The sequence below is a fragment of the Tamandua tetradactyla genome, chromosome 16 (assembly GCF_023851605.1).
Source record: "Tamandua tetradactyla isolate mTamTet1 chromosome 16, mTamTet1.pri, whole genome shotgun sequence".
NCBI classification, from domain to species: Eukaryota; Metazoa; Chordata; class Mammalia; order Pilosa; family Myrmecophagidae; genus Tamandua; species Tamandua tetradactyla.
This window is the reverse complement of record NC_135342.1, coordinates 49,358,574-49,374,710: the sequence shown is the minus strand read 5'-3', so window position 1 is coordinate 49,374,710 and position 16,137 is coordinate 49,358,574. Positions and strand designations below refer to the sequence as shown.

At 50.7% G+C, this 16,137-nt stretch overlaps 1 protein-coding gene and 1 long non-coding RNA gene across 11 annotated transcripts in view; one reads left to right on the top strand and one right to left on the bottom strand.

The window, feature by feature from the left end:
• SLC6A2 (solute carrier family 6 member 2) overlaps positions 1–14,641 on the bottom strand; it is a 40,571-nt gene extending 25,930 nt beyond the window's left edge. Inside the window, exons 1-4 of one of the 4 annotated variants that reach the window (XM_077132476.1) lie at positions 5,869–7,043; positions 5,216–5,240; positions 4,372–4,503; positions 2,300–2,537 (exon numbers count right to left, since the gene is read on the bottom strand). In XM_077132476.1, the coding sequence (XP_076988591.1) occupies positions 2,300–2,537; positions 4,372–4,503; positions 5,216–5,231 (386 nt within the window). In that variant the 5' untranslated portion in view covers positions 5,232–5,240; positions 5,869–7,043. Of the gene's footprint in view, positions 1–2,299; positions 2,538–4,371; positions 4,504–5,215; positions 5,465–5,868; positions 7,044–7,349; positions 7,365–14,367 lie in introns of those variants that run through there. The other 3 variants (XM_077132474.1, XM_077132477.1, XM_077132475.1) reach the window with 3 other exon arrangements.
• Positions 7,370–12,526, top strand: LOC143659466 (uncharacterized). Of its 7 annotated transcripts, none has more exons than XR_013163557.1 (5): positions 7,388–7,606; positions 8,586–8,712; positions 9,732–9,929; positions 11,007–11,081; positions 11,911–12,516. It is a non-coding gene; the product is annotated as an uncharacterized LOC143659466 (long non-coding RNA). The 7 variants fall into 7 exon arrangements; XR_013163558.1 differs by having other exon boundaries at positions 7,391–7,606; positions 9,759–9,929; positions 11,911–12,514; XR_013163556.1 differs by having other exon boundaries at positions 7,370–7,606; positions 8,586–9,929; positions 10,785–11,081; positions 11,911–12,524.
• Positions 14,642–16,137: the final 1,496 nt, after the last annotated feature.

Genomic DNA, 16,137 nt, shown 5'->3' with positions numbered 1-16,137 from the left:
TTGTGGGCAAAGGCTAGCAAAGAGAGGCAGCGAAGTGTCAGAAGTGCTGACCTGAGTCCCTAAGCCATTCTGCTGGGGTGTGACTCCTGGCGGCACCTCTTACAGGCTGGGGCCTTGGTCAGTGACTTAACCCCTTCATGCCTTATTTTATAATCCATATAAGTGAGGAAGATAATAGAAATTAGCTCACAGGGTTATGCTGAAGATTACATGAGTAGGTGCCTGGCTCATAGTAAGTGATCAATAAGCATTTATAAAATAATCAGTTTTTACTCCCTGGTGTCTAGTACTCAGTAATAGGTATTTAACCAATGTTTGCAGACAAAGCGATTTAACATTCAGGGATTCTTTCATACGTCTGACACTCAGAATAGAACTTGTGCTATCACAGATCGAATTGCACGTGTCTTATAAGAAGTCACTTTCGATCGTGTCTCTCACAGCCTCACCAGACCCCTACTGAGCACAAGTCTCAGGACACGTGCCCTCCTCAGCCTGGCAAGGCCAGTCCCAGTAGACTAGCGAGCTGCCCTTCCTGCCAATGCCACAGCCTCAGGATGCCCCTCCCCATTACTCAGCTACAATGGCAGCCTCAGTGGGTCTCCTTCCTTAGGGACAAACAGGCAGCCCTTTGGTGCCCATTCTAGAACATTCCAAGGGACCCTGTTAAAAACACTCCACTCAAGGAGCCGGCTTGAAGGAGTTCCCAATGGCCAAATCTGGAGCAACAAAATAATGATGGTAAAGGATTAAAATAAAAATGGAATAAAATAAATATCCATGAGCCTTTACTGATAAAAACGAATAACTGAGTAAGTAAATAAACACGGAAATAACTCTTCTTTACAGAAGAATTCCAAGTGATTGATCTAAAATGATTAATGGAGAAAATAGAAAACCACAATTAGACAAATCCTTGCTTGCAAGAACCATCGATGGATGCTAAAAAGTGGGCAAAAGTGGGCTGAGAAACAAGATATTTACATAGTCTCAAAATATCTCCCAAAAGACACTTCTTAATTACAGAAGGAAAATACTATCTCTACGCAGGAGAAGGCTAGTAGACCCTGCCCGCATCACGTGTTCAAGGTTAACACTGGATATTGACATCACATACCCCTAACATGAAGCCTTGAGAATGGTACAGCATCCTTTCTATGGTATTCTTGCCAAAAATGTACACACTTAATCTCATAATCAGAAAACATCAAACACACTCAATTGAAGGTTATTCTATAGAATAGCTGCCAGCATTGCTCAAAAGAGTCAAAGTCATGAAACTCAAGGTAAGAAAGAACTCTCATGTCCGGAGGAGAATAAGAAGATGTGACAATTACATGCAACGGATCCGGGATCAGGCAAAGGACACTCGTGGGCAAATGGGTGAAATTCACATAAGGTCTGCAGTAACTGATCAGCTAATATAGTGACGTTCGTTTTCTAGTTTCAAGAACTGTGCCATAGCTTTGTAAGGTATTAACATTAGTAGAAGCTGGGTGACGAGTTTAAAGCAATTCTCTGTACAATTTTTTCAACTTTTCTATGCCTACCATTAATACAAAATAAAAATACATTTATTTTTTTCCAAAAGACGCTCCATCTTCTACCACCAGACTGTACCTACCATTACCATGCACACACAATCCAAATAATTTCTCTGAGCGGCAAACGGCTGTCCTGTTTCCCACATCTTGAATCTCCCCCTTAAGTTCCAGCTACGTTGCCCCACAGAAGATCCAGAGACAGCAGTGAGGGAGGCTCAGAGGACAGCAGAGGACCAGAATGACTTGGGTCCTAACTGCAACTCCATCACCTGCCAGCTGACCCCCCACCCCTCAGAGGTTCCCCCGATTGACCTCATCTTGCCATTTAGGTCTCAGTTCAAATGTCACCTCCTCAGAGTGGCCTTCCCTGACCACCTGCTAAATCTCCTTCAATTTCTAACACACACCTTATTTTAGCTCCTTAAAAGTACTCACCCTCTCAGAGTACTTTTAAGAATATTCCTCTCTGGAATATTCTTGCTTCCTTATCCATTTACTTTTATCCTGTCTCCCTACCCTACTCCCAGCTGCCTGCCCCAACACATAAGAGCTCCAAGCTGCCATGGCCAGGGTCGTACCCTCAGCAACTAGTCCAGGCCCAGGGCTGTGGTGGCAGCTTAGTAAACATAATAAATGGCGATTGGCCCACCCCCCTTCTCTCATGTGGCTTTCCTCAGTGCCCAGTTCAGGTCCTACTCAGCCCAGGCCTTGCGTGCCCAGCTGAGGGCTGGAAACAGGATGCAGGGTTGACTTACTCATAAAACTCCGCAGCTGGCGTGAACTTGTACTTGGAGTACTTGGTGTGGTTGCCCAGCACGGAGCCATTGAGAAGCTTTGGGTCAGTGCAGTTGGGGCTGTTCCAGGCATGGCCACAGTCAGTCCAAGGCAGGTGGAAGGTGAAGGAGGAGAAGAGGTAGTAGAGTGACCAGGCAATGATGACGTTGTAGTAGAAGCCAACGTAGAGAGCGATGAGGATCACGGCATAGCCAACTCCTAGGGGTCATGCAGAGGGTCCCCAGGCTCAGCTCCAGCCACAGCACAACTAGAGCCCTACGCCCCTCTTTTCCTGTAGCATATCATCTATGCTACATGTGTATCCCTCAATACCCAACATTCCTTTGCCTGCAGGTTCTCTCTGGCTACTGGAGTCCCCTCTGCTTAAGCAGAGGTAGGCCAGAAGTGCCCCTATCTTAATGCCCAAGGGAGTGGTCCTGTTAAAACTTGGAGTATATGTATTCCGGCTCCCTCTCAACTTGGGCAGGGTAACCCCGAGGAGTGTTTCAACATGCTCCCCCACTGGGATTGAACTCTGGTTGCCCACAAGGAACTGGCTTGATAACGTACCTTTTATTGGCTGTCTCCCTTTCTCTTTCTCACCACCCCACTCCCCTGCTGGAGATTTCAGGGTATCACCTCCCAAGTTAATTCCTTACACATGAATCCTCATCTCAGGCTCTGCTTCTAGGGGAACCCTAACCAAGCACTCCCTGATCAAAACTTTGGCCCTGTATGTTCTCTGGGTCCTATTTTCAACCACCTGCTTCATGTGGCAACCTCACCTTCCTGATTATATTGAAAGCTCCTTTAGGGCAACTTCTTTGACTTTTGTCTATTTTAGACATATTTTTTGCCTACCCAACATTGTTTTAAGGTGTTACCCTCAAGCTGTGCTTAGCATTTGAGGTTTGAGTGAACCTAATTCCTCACTTCCTTGATTAACTATGGACATGTGACTCAGGCTTGGCCAGTCAGAGCACTGCTTTGCCAAAGCCTGTTGATTGATCGACAGGTGGGCACCTAACTCAAGTCTAACCAACTAGAGTCTTCTCTGGGATTTTAATGAAGCTATAAGGTGTCAGTCTTCGTTTTTGGTTATTGTTAAACTTCGTAGGATTTCACCTTGGAGTTGCTCATAGCCATCTTTGCTAGCACATGAAGAGAATGTGCCTGAGAGTGAGGCTAATACAGAAGAAAATAGAATAAGACTTGGAAACGACTCTTGGACATTATTGGAGGACTTGGGTCAAAATGTATCTACAGTGAGAAACCCGTGGACTTTACCATAATGTAAGCCAATAAATCTCTTTCACATTTAAGCCACTTAGAGCTGGATTTCTGGTAATTAAACAAAAAATATTCAATTGAATATATGTCTCACAAGCCTCTTGTACCACCATGTATCTACCCCAGGACTGAACACGAGGTGCCCAGAAGATACACACCCACTGAGAAGAGGCTCAGTGGAGTCACCCACTGGCCCTTGTTGCCAACTGGGCCTAGTTCTCTACCCAGTGCTTTGAAAACACACTCTTACTCCATGCCCTGCTCCCAGCAGTATAGGAGCCAAGAAATAGCAGTTGCTGGGCTACTTTCCCCAGATATGCTAAAAATACCCAATGCAGATAGGCTGCATCTTACATCCCCGTTGCAATCAACTAGTTATGGTTGTTGTACTAAGGATTGTGGGGCAACTTTTTGGCTGAGCAGGAAATAGTCCATGATCAACTTATCATGTCTGCCATGGGATCAAGAGGGAAGAGTAGTGGTATGTGTGCTGTGTACTTCTGATACATCTATGAGAAACAGATTCCTTATGGTCACTCAGCTGGTAGAGCCTGGCCTTGAACCAAATTTTCTAACTTTCTAGACTAATGCTCATCCTAACACACCAAATACTCTTTGAATGGTGGGTGTTTATGACTTTGTCAATACTTCGGGACTCTCACAAGAGAGTTGGTCTGCCTCAAATCCCAACTTTGGAGGAGATTCTCCAAGGTCCCAAGGAAGTCTTTTAGAGCCTTTGGCTTCCCCCAGACCCCTTCTTTACCTTTGAAGAATGGACAAATCTTCCATACGGTGGCAGCCCCCTCCCGGTTGTACTGGCCCAAAGCCAGCTCCATGTAGAACAGAGGCATCCCTGCGATGATGAGGAACAGGGTGTATGGGATCAGGAAGGCACCTGGAGGACACAGAGGCAGGCGTCATCCCTGGACCCTGCCAGCCTTGGGTGTACCTCCCAGAGGGCTGGGAACAGGGCCAGCCTGAGCCACAGAGTCCCCATCCACCGAGGCCCAAGCAGCAGTCAGAAGGGGCATTTTGTGGCAGGTCAACAAAGGCCAAGCAACTTATACACATAATCAAAGAGCAGTAATAGTGGTTGGTTGTCACGGTAAGAGTAATAATCATAACCATAATAATGAGGTTTGATGGTCAAATTAGTTTAAAAGAGCCTGGATTAAGTAAAGCTAAACAGTTTTGATCCCTGCAGGATTCCCCAAACCTTTGCCACACAAGTTTGCACTGTGAAACTCTGTGGAGGTGATCATTCCTTTACCAAATTTATTTAAACACAGAATCTGTTCTTTCTTGGATCATCACCCTAAAGAACAATCTAATCCAAATTCTTCCTTTTACAGGTGAGAAAATTAGGTTTTCTCAAAGTCATATGTGGCTGAGTCTCTAATTTTGCTCACATGTAAGTGCTTTTAAGGTCCCATGGAGATTTCCCAAACACCATCTCACTGGGTTCTTCTTGGAGTCTCTCATAAGCCCACAGATGCCCCCTGGAGGGATCTGAAGGGAAAAGATTTGCTCTTTGCACTGCTCATTTGCACTGCTGGTAAGTGCAGGATTGGGATTTGCATTCAGATCTCCCAACCCATTGGGCTCACCTGATACAGGAGGCATTAGATGAAGCTGGAGCAAAGCAAGCAGAGGTTCAAGTTTCTGGCCAGGGCACTGCAAAAACTAAAGGGGGCTCCTAGGCAATGGACAGTGGTCACTAATCTCCGGGAAAATTCCTTGTCGAATTAGGCAAGTCTGAGTTCTGGAGTCAATTCTCAGAATGTCCTGGCAGCCTGGGAAGAGCTTAGCAGGCTCTGACGCTTTGAGGTGATTCATAGGGTACAAGTCTTGTCGGCCCAGGCCGCAAGATTGACAAAAGCAAAACACTAGCTCCCTTTCCTGACGCAGTTGGATGTGGCGGGGCCAAATCCATACTCCTTCTGCCACTGGCCTTTGGCCAAGATGCCGTGGCCTAGGAAACCAAGCACTCTCTTCCCCACACATACCAGGGAACTGCAGAATGTGGGAAAATATTTATTGATAGTAGCATAAACCATAGTAACAACAGATAGCAGCAGCTCATACTTGCTGATACCCTCCTGGGCTCCAGGCATTCTCCACACAACCTCATCCAATCCTCACATAAGCCCAAAAATGCAGAGACGAGCATCATCCCCATTTTACAGATGTGGAAACTGAGTCCTCAACCTAGTAGCGAAGCACTGGGGCAAAGCCACATGGTGCCCTGGGTCAAACTTACCTAAGGCTCAAGCTCCACTTTCTTCCCAGGGCTTCTCCTCAGGGTCATAGGGCAGCCAGCAACCTGGCTGGGAGTCACCACCAAGAGAGAGAAGGAAGGGAAAGGATGTACCTGCACGTGTTTGCAGTGTCTGATGCATGAGCGTGTTTGAGATGGGCCAGTTGAAGGCTCAGGTGAAACAGATTGATTAGATTCAAAACGATGCAATGGCTGAGTGTGAATAAAGACACAGAGCTGTCCAGTGACCAGTGCCTTATTCCAGAAGAAGTTATCAGCCAGCTAGCTGGCCCAAGACCCCTCTGCAGAAAGGTCTGGAGGAGGCCAGGGTAGGGCTGAGGAGCCAGGAAGAGTTTTCAGGGGTGACTGAGGTCAAGTGAGATTGTCTTTCTTATAAGCAGCTCCTCGGAAACTGAGGCTGGGTTGCAAACCTCCTAGAAGTCACTGCCCTACAGGGCCCTCAACTGCCACATCTCCACAGCCCTGCTCCCTCTTCACATGCCCATGCCAGCTGAAACCAGGCTCACACAAGCCCAAGCCCAAGAATCCAGGGGCTACAGACTCAGAATTCTCTGACTATCAGATCCTGGGCTGGGCAGGGCAAACCCCAAGAGGGTCTCAGCCCCTGTGAGTCTCCAACATACCTATACGTGTACACAAATGCACAACTGTGCATACTCATCCAAATATGCACATACTTCGGTAAACAACATGCACCAACACACAAGGAAAAGGATCATTGACTGTGACAGGGGTTCCAGGCAGTGTCTCTGGATGACTCAGCAGGGAAAGTTCAGTCCCTTCACCTCTAGCCCAACTCACACCTCAATATCACACCATTAGAGAGGAACCCAGCTGGTCACAGAGAGGTTCTGAAATCCTCTGTTCAAATGCCAAGTCCACAGGAGGGGAAGCCCAGTGGTCTCTAAGCCCAGAATGTGCTGGAGCAGTTTCGCCCACAGGAGAGGGAGAAAATGGGAGGGAGCATGAGAAGTGGTGGGGCTGCAACCCTGCAGCCCCTGGTGGGGATGTGGCGGGGAAGAGGAGACAACATAATCAGGGAGGGGGGCTGCAGGAAAAAATAGAGGTCCCTGAGACCTATCTTGATCTGCTTCCTAGTGAGTTAAGGGTAAGATCCCACAAGGTGTGAATTTTGGTCACACCCTGATACAGCCAAACCCTGAAAACCCACAGAGCTTGTCCCTTGGTGCCGGCTCTAAGGGCAGTCAGCAGAGTCCCTAGAAAACTGTGGTCAGTGCCTGGGGTGGTCAGATCTGAAAACACACACACAAACACAGTGGCCTGGCTAACAACATGCAAGAGAGGCTGAGATGTCAGGCCGGAGAGAGCACCTCTTAGAAAGCCACCAGAAATTTTTACAGGCCTGGGGGCAGGAGCCCAGCAGAGGTTTACACTCCACATGTTAAAATATTTGAAGATGGCAAATCATAAACGGGTAAATCAAACATATTCTATCTTCCTACCTTGCCAAGTAGAATCTTGCAATGGGTCTTTTATGAAGTCGTATCTGGAACCTTAGCTCTTGGAGCTCTGTGCTGGAATATGGGGTACAGGGGGAGCCACCACCTGCTTCACCTCCTTCTTTTCCTCTCAGTTCCATGAAGGGATGGAAGAGGTCCTTTGCACATGTGCATGGACTCTTCAGCCCATGGGTCTAAGCTTTGCCCACAGACCCAGCAGACAATTGGCCCTTGGCCTTGCATTAAGGAAGGGGGAACAGGTAAGAGGCCCACGTAGACTTGGAGGGGCTTTGGGGCTGTTCGGGCCACTTAGGGCAGATGTGACTTCTGTGAGCCTTAGTTACCTCACCCCTTTGGGAAATGGGGATGATCATGCTACTTGGCTGATTGGCCACCATGATTTGGGAAAAGGGAAGTGAAGGACCTGGCACTTAGCAGATGCTGTGTGCAAATAAGAATGAAGTCCTGTCATCACACACGAAAGGAGAGATGTTGTAAAATGCTTCTGTAAACTGGAAAGAGCAATAAAGGAGCCCCTAAGGGCTTGGGAGGCACCAGGCCCTTCCTGGACCACAGCTGTGAATGGCTGCTGGAGGCTCACCAGCAAGGCAGGACTCTGAGGCCCCTTGGTCTCCTCCCACCCCTGACCCAAATGAAGCCGGCTCTTCTCTATTGTGTCCGCATGCGGTGCTGAGCAGGAGTAAAAGCAGGGCAAAGGACTCCCTCAGGCCACAGCCAGCCTCGGGTACACAGGTGGTTCAGTGGTCGAGTGCTCGCTTTCCATGCGAGAGACCTGGTTTGATTCCCGGACCACGCACCCACGCCCCCCATCCCCCCCACCCCGCCACACACACACACAAAAAGAACTCCCGGTCACACCTTCAGGGGTGAAGACTTTCCCCCTAGCTGCTGGAAGTGTGGACAGCATACGGCTCTCAGGTTGTCAGCCCTTTGGGAACTGCCAGCTGAAGAGAGCCACCTCACACATGGCCATGTCCCCTTTCCTGGGCAATCAGCATTCAGTGACTAATACATAGGGAGACTTAAAGTCCCAGCTGCCTCACCCCAACTCAGGACAAGTCTGCAGGGCCATGCCAATGTCAGAGCTCCCTGTGAGCTCTGCTGAGGCTCTGCTGAGACTGCCTGGCAGCCTACCGTCTCCCTCTGCCTGGTCCTGCTGCCTTACCTTTCCTAACCCCCCTGCAGCCTCCCTCTACCTTCTTGCTTCTTGTCCTGCAGGTCCCAGAAAGACAAAACACATTAATCTTTTCAAAAGCAATTCTTTGTGTATATTGGTATCAGGTATAGAGATTTCCCCAGAGTCTTTCATCAGTTCAACAGCTGCTTCCTGCGAACATTTCTACAGGTAAACTCTCCAATTCCTACATTAAACCAAGGCCAGAAGATTCTAGTTGGGGAACATAGAGACTGTTTCCGGTGTAGGATAGCTGAGCCAGCCATGTGGGACCGACTTGTGTCTCCTCCACCCCAAGACTGATCTTCTTCTTGGGGCCTTCACTGACCCCTATGGCCCCCTGGCCACTGGCCTCAGGGTCCCTGTAACCTTAGCCCAAGTAGGGCCTTACACTTCTTGCCTCCTTTCCCTATATTTCACTGAGACCTGCCAAGGGCATCTACAGAAGCCTTTGTAGAAGGCCCTAGTGTTACATGAGGGAATTCTATATGAAATGATGAGAACCGGTTTTTCTGGCCTGTAAAGGGGTCCCTCCAGCCGACTCCAGGAAGTTAGCTCTGGGACCTGGGAATAGCCCAATGGGAAAATATATGCTTTTCTGATTAAACCAGGTCCTCTAGGGAGGAGAGTGGGGATGGAATTCTAAGAAATTAGCATTGGGACTACCCCCCTCATGGGGATATTCTCCCACTGATGTCAACTTTGGAGAATTTTGAACTTGCCAATGAAGTTGGGGCATCCCTTAAAGGTTCTGCTTTCACATGTCTTCACCATCTTGGTCTCTTTAAGAGAAAAAAATTAAAGGGTATTTGGAGTAACATGAGAAACTCAGAACTACCTTGTAGTGGGGAATATGACCCATGCCCAACAAGTGGAACTCCACTTCCCTTATGTGGGATATAATACCTCTGATGGGATCTTAAAATGACATTGATATCTATGATAGACAGTGAACTCCCTAAAGACAGAGATTGTCTTCTGCTCATCTGTATAGCCCTGTTATATGACAGGCATTTAGCAAATGGTTTATGGTTAAATAAATGGTGACTCACATGGAGGATGCAGCTTATGAAAACCCCAGGGCTTTTCTCCACTTGTGCTGTTGACCTAACCCTTACTCAAGCAGTTGGGTTTGGAACCTCAGGGCAGAACGTAACATTTATTCTGACTAAATCCCATCATCTTGGGAGCAACCTCTCTAAGATCTTTTTGGCCAGCTCCATGCAATGGGCCAAATCTGCTGGAGACCCCAGATGGGGGTGGTTTCAGCTCTAGCCTCTGGGAACAGCCTCATCCCAGCAAAGCAGCATGAAAACCTGTCAGCAGGACCTCCAGGCCAGTTGGCTGCTTCACGTGCATCAAGAGTTGGACAATCAGTGTCAGACTTGGTAAGTTCCAGGAGAAGTTGGCCCCTTGCAGCCAGATTGGACATGAGGGCACTAAGTTTGAGACTCCTGCCCTCTGTACCAGCCACCCTCTCACACCTGGCCTCAAAAACTGCAGCTACTTTGGGCTGAGACCCTGAGCTCGCGCTGAGGTTCATGAGGGAACCAGAACCCCAGGATCTTACGGGACCCTCAGGGGACCCCATGCAGGAACGCTAATCCCCATTTTCCAGTCGAGGAAACCACAGCAAGGCAAGGACAGAGTGTCAGAATATGGACCCAAGTCCAGCTCTTGATTCTTGAAACAGCTTTTGCTAGCTCAAAACTTTCCGGCCTTATTTCTCTTCATCAATCTCCTCTTGGAATCAATTCTCCTCCTTCCAAAACCAGGCCCTGGCCCCAGATCTGGTCTACCTTGTAGCCAGTATCATTGAACAGTGGACAATAAAGCTAATGACTACATTTACTGATCTGGTCTTCTGTGCCAGATGCTATTTCAAGGGTTTTACAGAGATTGTCTCTGATGTCACACCAGCCTGCCAGGAAGGTGCAGAAGGAAACTGAGGCTCAGAGAGTCCGAGTGATGTGTCCAAGGCCACATTATTAGGGAACTGTCAGGCACAGATTCAAACCTGGGTATGCCTAAACCTGCAGGTTAGTCTCTCCACCACACACAGGTTGGGGCTGCTGGCAGGCTGCATCTCTAACAGCAGCAGCTGTTTGCAAAGATTAATTTACACTGGCCTTTTCCCTAGTAGGGAGGCTGATATGGGGACCCAGTCACACAAGACAGGCCCAAAACCCCAAGTGCAGAGGGAAACTCTAGAACCTGGGACACAGCTTCTCTGCCTTTGACAGGATCCCCACTGAGGCAAGCTGCCAGAGGTTTGAGAAAGTCCTTAACAAAGGACTGGAAGAAGGTGGCTTTCCCCACCTGAAGTCTCCCACGGCCCGCGGATCCAAGCAGTTGGCCTTGGGGAAGATGTTCAGGCAGGCTGATCTTCCCCAGCAATTCATTCCAAAAATATTAGCCCAGGGCCTAAATGATTGGCATCTTCATCATTTCAAAACTTCTTCTAGTCTGGGCCAGCGTGAACAGCTGGACGTGGAGAGGTTGCTGTGTAAATGCTGGCACCGAGAGAGCACCCAGGAGAGGTGAGTCAGATAACAGGGTACTGAGCCGGGGCCCAGGGAAGGCAGGACCTTGGGGATCATCCAAGCTCGCCTCTAGCCAAGGCAGCAAACTTGAGACCACAGAGGTATTGCCGGGCCCAAGGTTGCACAGCAAGTTATGGGGCTGGGATTTAAACTCAGGTCTTTTGGCTGCTCCCTGCCTCCACCTGCTCACCTGCCCATTGCTGGGATTCACTGGAGGAGAGCTAATGGGCAGGGAGCAGCTAGGAGGCCCCATCGAGACTGATGCCCATCAGGGTGTGGCTGAGTGACCCCTGGAGGGGTGAGGGTGGGTTAGAAAGTAGCTGCCTCACCCTCTGGGATGGGACTGCACTGTATCCCTGAGCCGGCCATGGACAGAAATGGAAATTCACTGATAGAACATTCCCACCCCACCACCTGGCCTGGCATTCAAGGCCCCACAGCCCAGCCCCAACTTGCCTCCCCACCCTTATCTCTCCCGCTTGCCCTCCAGCCAGCCTGTGCACCTCTTTTCTGAGATGCTCCCGAGTAAACAGCTGCCCAGAGCATGACGGGACACCTCCTCCCTTTCCCTGGCTTATCCATGCCCTCCCCATCCCCAGGAGATGAGCCTGTACTACAGGAAGTCTTTCTGGGCCAGCCTCTCCTCAAGCCTTTAGAGAGCTGATCCCCTCTCCCACCCACTTCACACATCATCCTAACAACATTAACAGAGAGAAGCAGCTTCAGTTACTCAGACCGTGCTCCATGCCAGGCTTTCCACACGCATCGTCGTATCTAGACCTCACAATAACCCTCTGTGTTGGACATCATTATTCCCATTTGGCAGATGAGGAAGTTGAGGCTCAGCATGACACAGCTCGAAATCGGAACTCAGGATCATCTCACTCCATAGCCGAGGCTCCTGAGACACAGCTCTGGGCTGCCAGTCTCCCCACCAGCGGGTGCTGCTGCAGTTTGCTAGTTCTGGGTGTTTATGAGCTTCTTTCTGGATATGGCCTTAAGTCTTTGAGGGGGTTGGGCCATTTTATCCATTTATTGATTCAATGGAAATGTATTGGCACTTTCCAATAAATTTTGGATTCAGGGCTTGTCCTGGATACTAGACATACAAGGATGAAAAAGCCACAGTCTCTGTCCTCAGGGAGTCCCAGCCCACTTTGAAGCCAGACCCACAAATAAACAAATGACTCAACAACTCGGGTTGGCCTGTATGAAGGGCTAGCAAGTTCTGGAGAGGACTTTCAGGCCAACTTTGCCTCAAAATGAGAACCTGTGACCAATTGTTTCAGGCACCTGGCACATCACCTGCATACAGCAGGCACTCTATCTGTGCTGGTGGTGATGGCCACAGTACCAGCGAGAGCCTAGCTATCTGGTGTGCCCTGAGTTTCAACAAGTACTTTATAACAATGTATGTGATTGCAGCAGCACGATGGTCACACATTATAGGTGGTGAAAGCTTCCAACAGGAGAGTGGGGGTGCACACCTCGAGGTGACCCCTCTGAGCCTAGCACTGCACCTCAAGTGGAGAAGAGCCAGACAAATGTTGCTGATTAATGACAGGGCAGTTGGCTGTTTGCGGGCAAGCAGTCTTGGGTGTCACTCAAGACACAGTGGGCCGCACGTCCCAGGGTCTCTCAGTCTGTCTGCCATTCACCATCTCCCTGCCTGCTAAAAATGTGTAGAATCTGCCTTTCTTCCTTCCATGGGTTCAAAGGACCAAGATCAGTAAACCTATCCAGGAACTCTTGAGAAGCTGCGGTAGCCAAACAGGGAAGAGTTTCACTTCTGGATGATCTATTTCCCTTTTCTCACTTTTCTCTCTCTGCCCCTGCCTGTCCTTGAGCCAGACACAAGCACTAAGCCTGAAGAGTACTGAGTGATCCTAGAGGTCAGACCCAGAAACTCCTGAAGTTCAGGATTGCTGTCCCAGCTACCTTAACTAGAAGTACGTGACAGTGACAGACCTGTTTCAAGAGGTGCCAAAGTAGATTATGGCCTAAACCCTCATCTGTCAGCTCTCTTAGATCCACCCAAAGGATTAGCTTTCTCCAAGTAAGAAAACTCAGAGCCACCTGCTCCCTATGGTGACCTTCCCTCCCCATTGCAAACACCAGGAATTTCCCATCCCCAAGCCTTGTCCAGAGCACATATCCAAGAAAGCAACTATGAGTCCTGGACCCTATGGGGCAAGGTTGTGAGTTTTGCTTTACCCAGCTCCAAATCCTCCCTCATCCTCCCTCACTCTTCCCTTGAGTCCTGAGATCTATCCTTTGCCAAGCAGCATTGCCCAGTGGATGGAGAAAGGTGTCCAAAGTTGGTGTTCTCCAACTTCATCCTTCAGAAGGACATTTGCTCTCTGCAGGGCAATTCTGAGCTCATCCTGGCAAAGGTGGCAGGATGGGGCTGGCTTGGACACCCCCAGGATCAGAGTCTCTCAGGAACAAAGTCCCTGCTTCCCTACACCTGGGCTGCTTTCCCTAGAGCTCTACCTTATCTTCCCCCTGATTGGGCTGTAGGTGATCTCTAGGCTCTGATACCAGGGTAGGTGGGTAATCCAGGGCCATGGCTGTCCCACAGGAGTCTCCTCCAGGCTCCTCTCCACTCCCCACTGCAATGTGGCCAGGACCTGAATAGGTGAAGGCATGACCCAATCACCTGGGCCTCTTGCATGAAGGATGAGGTCAACTCTTGGGACCTACTGACATATCCCCAGTGGAGCTATGGCTTCTGGTCCCTGGAACAAAACAAGCGCCAACCTAAGAGTAGAGTTCTCTCTGATGCCAGCATCTCTCTCAGTGTCTATGTTGGAAGGTCTCTGTTCCCACAATGCAGGACCTCCCCGGCTGCCTTCTGTTCTCTTAGGCCCTATTCTCCCTTAACCCAGTGGAGTCCCTGCCCCAAAGCTCGGAGTGTTAGATTCCAAATCACTATGTGCCTGGTTGTCACATCCTGCATACCCTGTCGCCCCTTCCAGAGCTCTTCAAACCTTCACCTCCCTTCCTGCGCACCACCAAAATTTCAATGTTCCTCGCTGGACGCGGTACTCTAGATTCTGTGCTTCCACCCATGCGCAATCATAGTCTAAGATGTCCCATCTCCTCTTTCACTCAGGGAAATCCAATAGTTCTTTTACTGTGAGCCCTGTCGGGTCTCTTCTTGTGCCCCACACTTGCCGTGCACCTCCTCGTTCTCCTCCCTTGTGCGTCCCAGCGCCTCTCCCCGCCACTCTGTGGACAGGGAGCCTCCCGAATCAAACCCCTAGCCTGCCCGCGCGCTCACCGCCGCCGTTCTTGTAGCAGAGGTAGGGGAAGCGCCACACATTGGCGAGGTCCACTGCGAAGCCGACCACCGACAGCAGGAAGTCGATCTTCTTGCCCCAGGTCTCCCGGGGCTGCGCGTCGCCGCCGCGGGGCGCTAGGACGCACTGGACGCCGTTGCGCTCCTTCACCACCACCAGCTCCGCGGCTTTGCGCGCCGGTGGGGGCTGCCCAGGTCCGGGGCCCGTCCCGCCGTTCTCCGGCTGCACCTGCGGGTTCATCCGCGCCAGAAGCATGGGTGCGGCTGGAGAGAAGGACTTGAGCCGGACTGGGGGCACTCCGACGCTCTGCTTGGATAAAAAACAAAGAGGTGGTCACCGGTCCGTTCCGCCCTGCCTGCTCCTATCGAGACCTCCCGGGATCGGCAGAACCCGCGCGCGCTGAGCCGACGCAGAGTTCCCAGAAAACGTCTGTTGGAAAATTTTCGAAACACAAGTGTGGCGCGCGGGACTCAAACGAAACTCAGAGTTGGACATTGCCCTTGCCACTCCCTCCCCCCCACCTTGGTCCAGCTGGAGACCCTGCAGAGCTCTTCTCCTTCACTCACCCGCTCTTTCCCACCCCAAAACTGCGGGGTTTAGACACACCGAGACTGAGGCTTCCCAGGGCCATGACCCACTCGTTGGCTCCCTCAGCTCGGGTCTTCGCCGCTTCCAACAGTCCAAGGAGCCTCCCCTGACACTTGAGACACTTAAACATTGACACTTATACAATTCAAGCTCGCTGGCACTCTAACCCTGAGCGTCTCGACCTTGGCTTTCTGGGTACACCTAGCCCGGTCCCACGCGCAGGGCGCACTCACGTGTTAGGCAGTGAGGAGATCCCGCTGCCTTGCGCCCTGCCTCGCCTCGGCAGGCGCTAGGGCGCGGGCTGGGACTGGACTCTGCCGCGTGGCTCTCGGGCGCGGCCCGGGAAGCGCTGGAGGCGAGAGGCGGCCGACGGGGGCGCGGGCTGCCTGGGTCTGGACGCGCCGGGCGGGGGCCGGGCTGGTAATGTAGCCTGCGCCCCAGGTAACGCGCGGATTGCATTAACCCAGCGCCCGGGCCCGTCCGTCTGGAGCCTGTTAGCGCTAATGGGGACTGACAGCGCGGCCGGGGATGGGCAGGGGCGGGGGCGCGGTGCTCTCCGAGGGGCGGCGGGAGGTCCGCTCCCGGCCACTTGCAGGACCCAGCAGCACACGACCGTTCCACCACGCGCCGGACACCGGCCCAGGCTCCCAGGGGCACCAGGCTCTTAAATCCGACCACAGGAAGAGAGCGAGGGACTCCCAGAACTCAGAGAAGGGGCCAGCCAAGGAATGGGAGGAGCGAAGGCCTGGTGCGGCACCAGCTGTTATTCACCGCAGACTACTAAATCTACATGATCAGTGTTTCTCCATCTGCAAAATGGGAATGTTTTGTCCAGTGCCACCAAGTGGTGGAGAGAGGACGTTGAATCGATTTTGTTTAGCTGGCTGAGAGTATTAAAAAAGTCACGGTCCAAGCAATTATACATTTGTTAGTTCTGGGCCTGCTAGCAGGGCATTTGAGGTGGTGATTCCTGTCCTATAATGCCAAGAACTGCTATTCGCTTATTTATTCATTCATTCATTTACCCCTTCACTCACTCATTCAAATTTGACTGCTATGTGTCAAGGCACTGTTCTAAGTTCTAGGGATACCTTAGTGAGCAAAATTAAGTTAAAGATCCCTGACCCTATGAAGTTGACATTCTGTCGGGGGGAGGCGGGAAC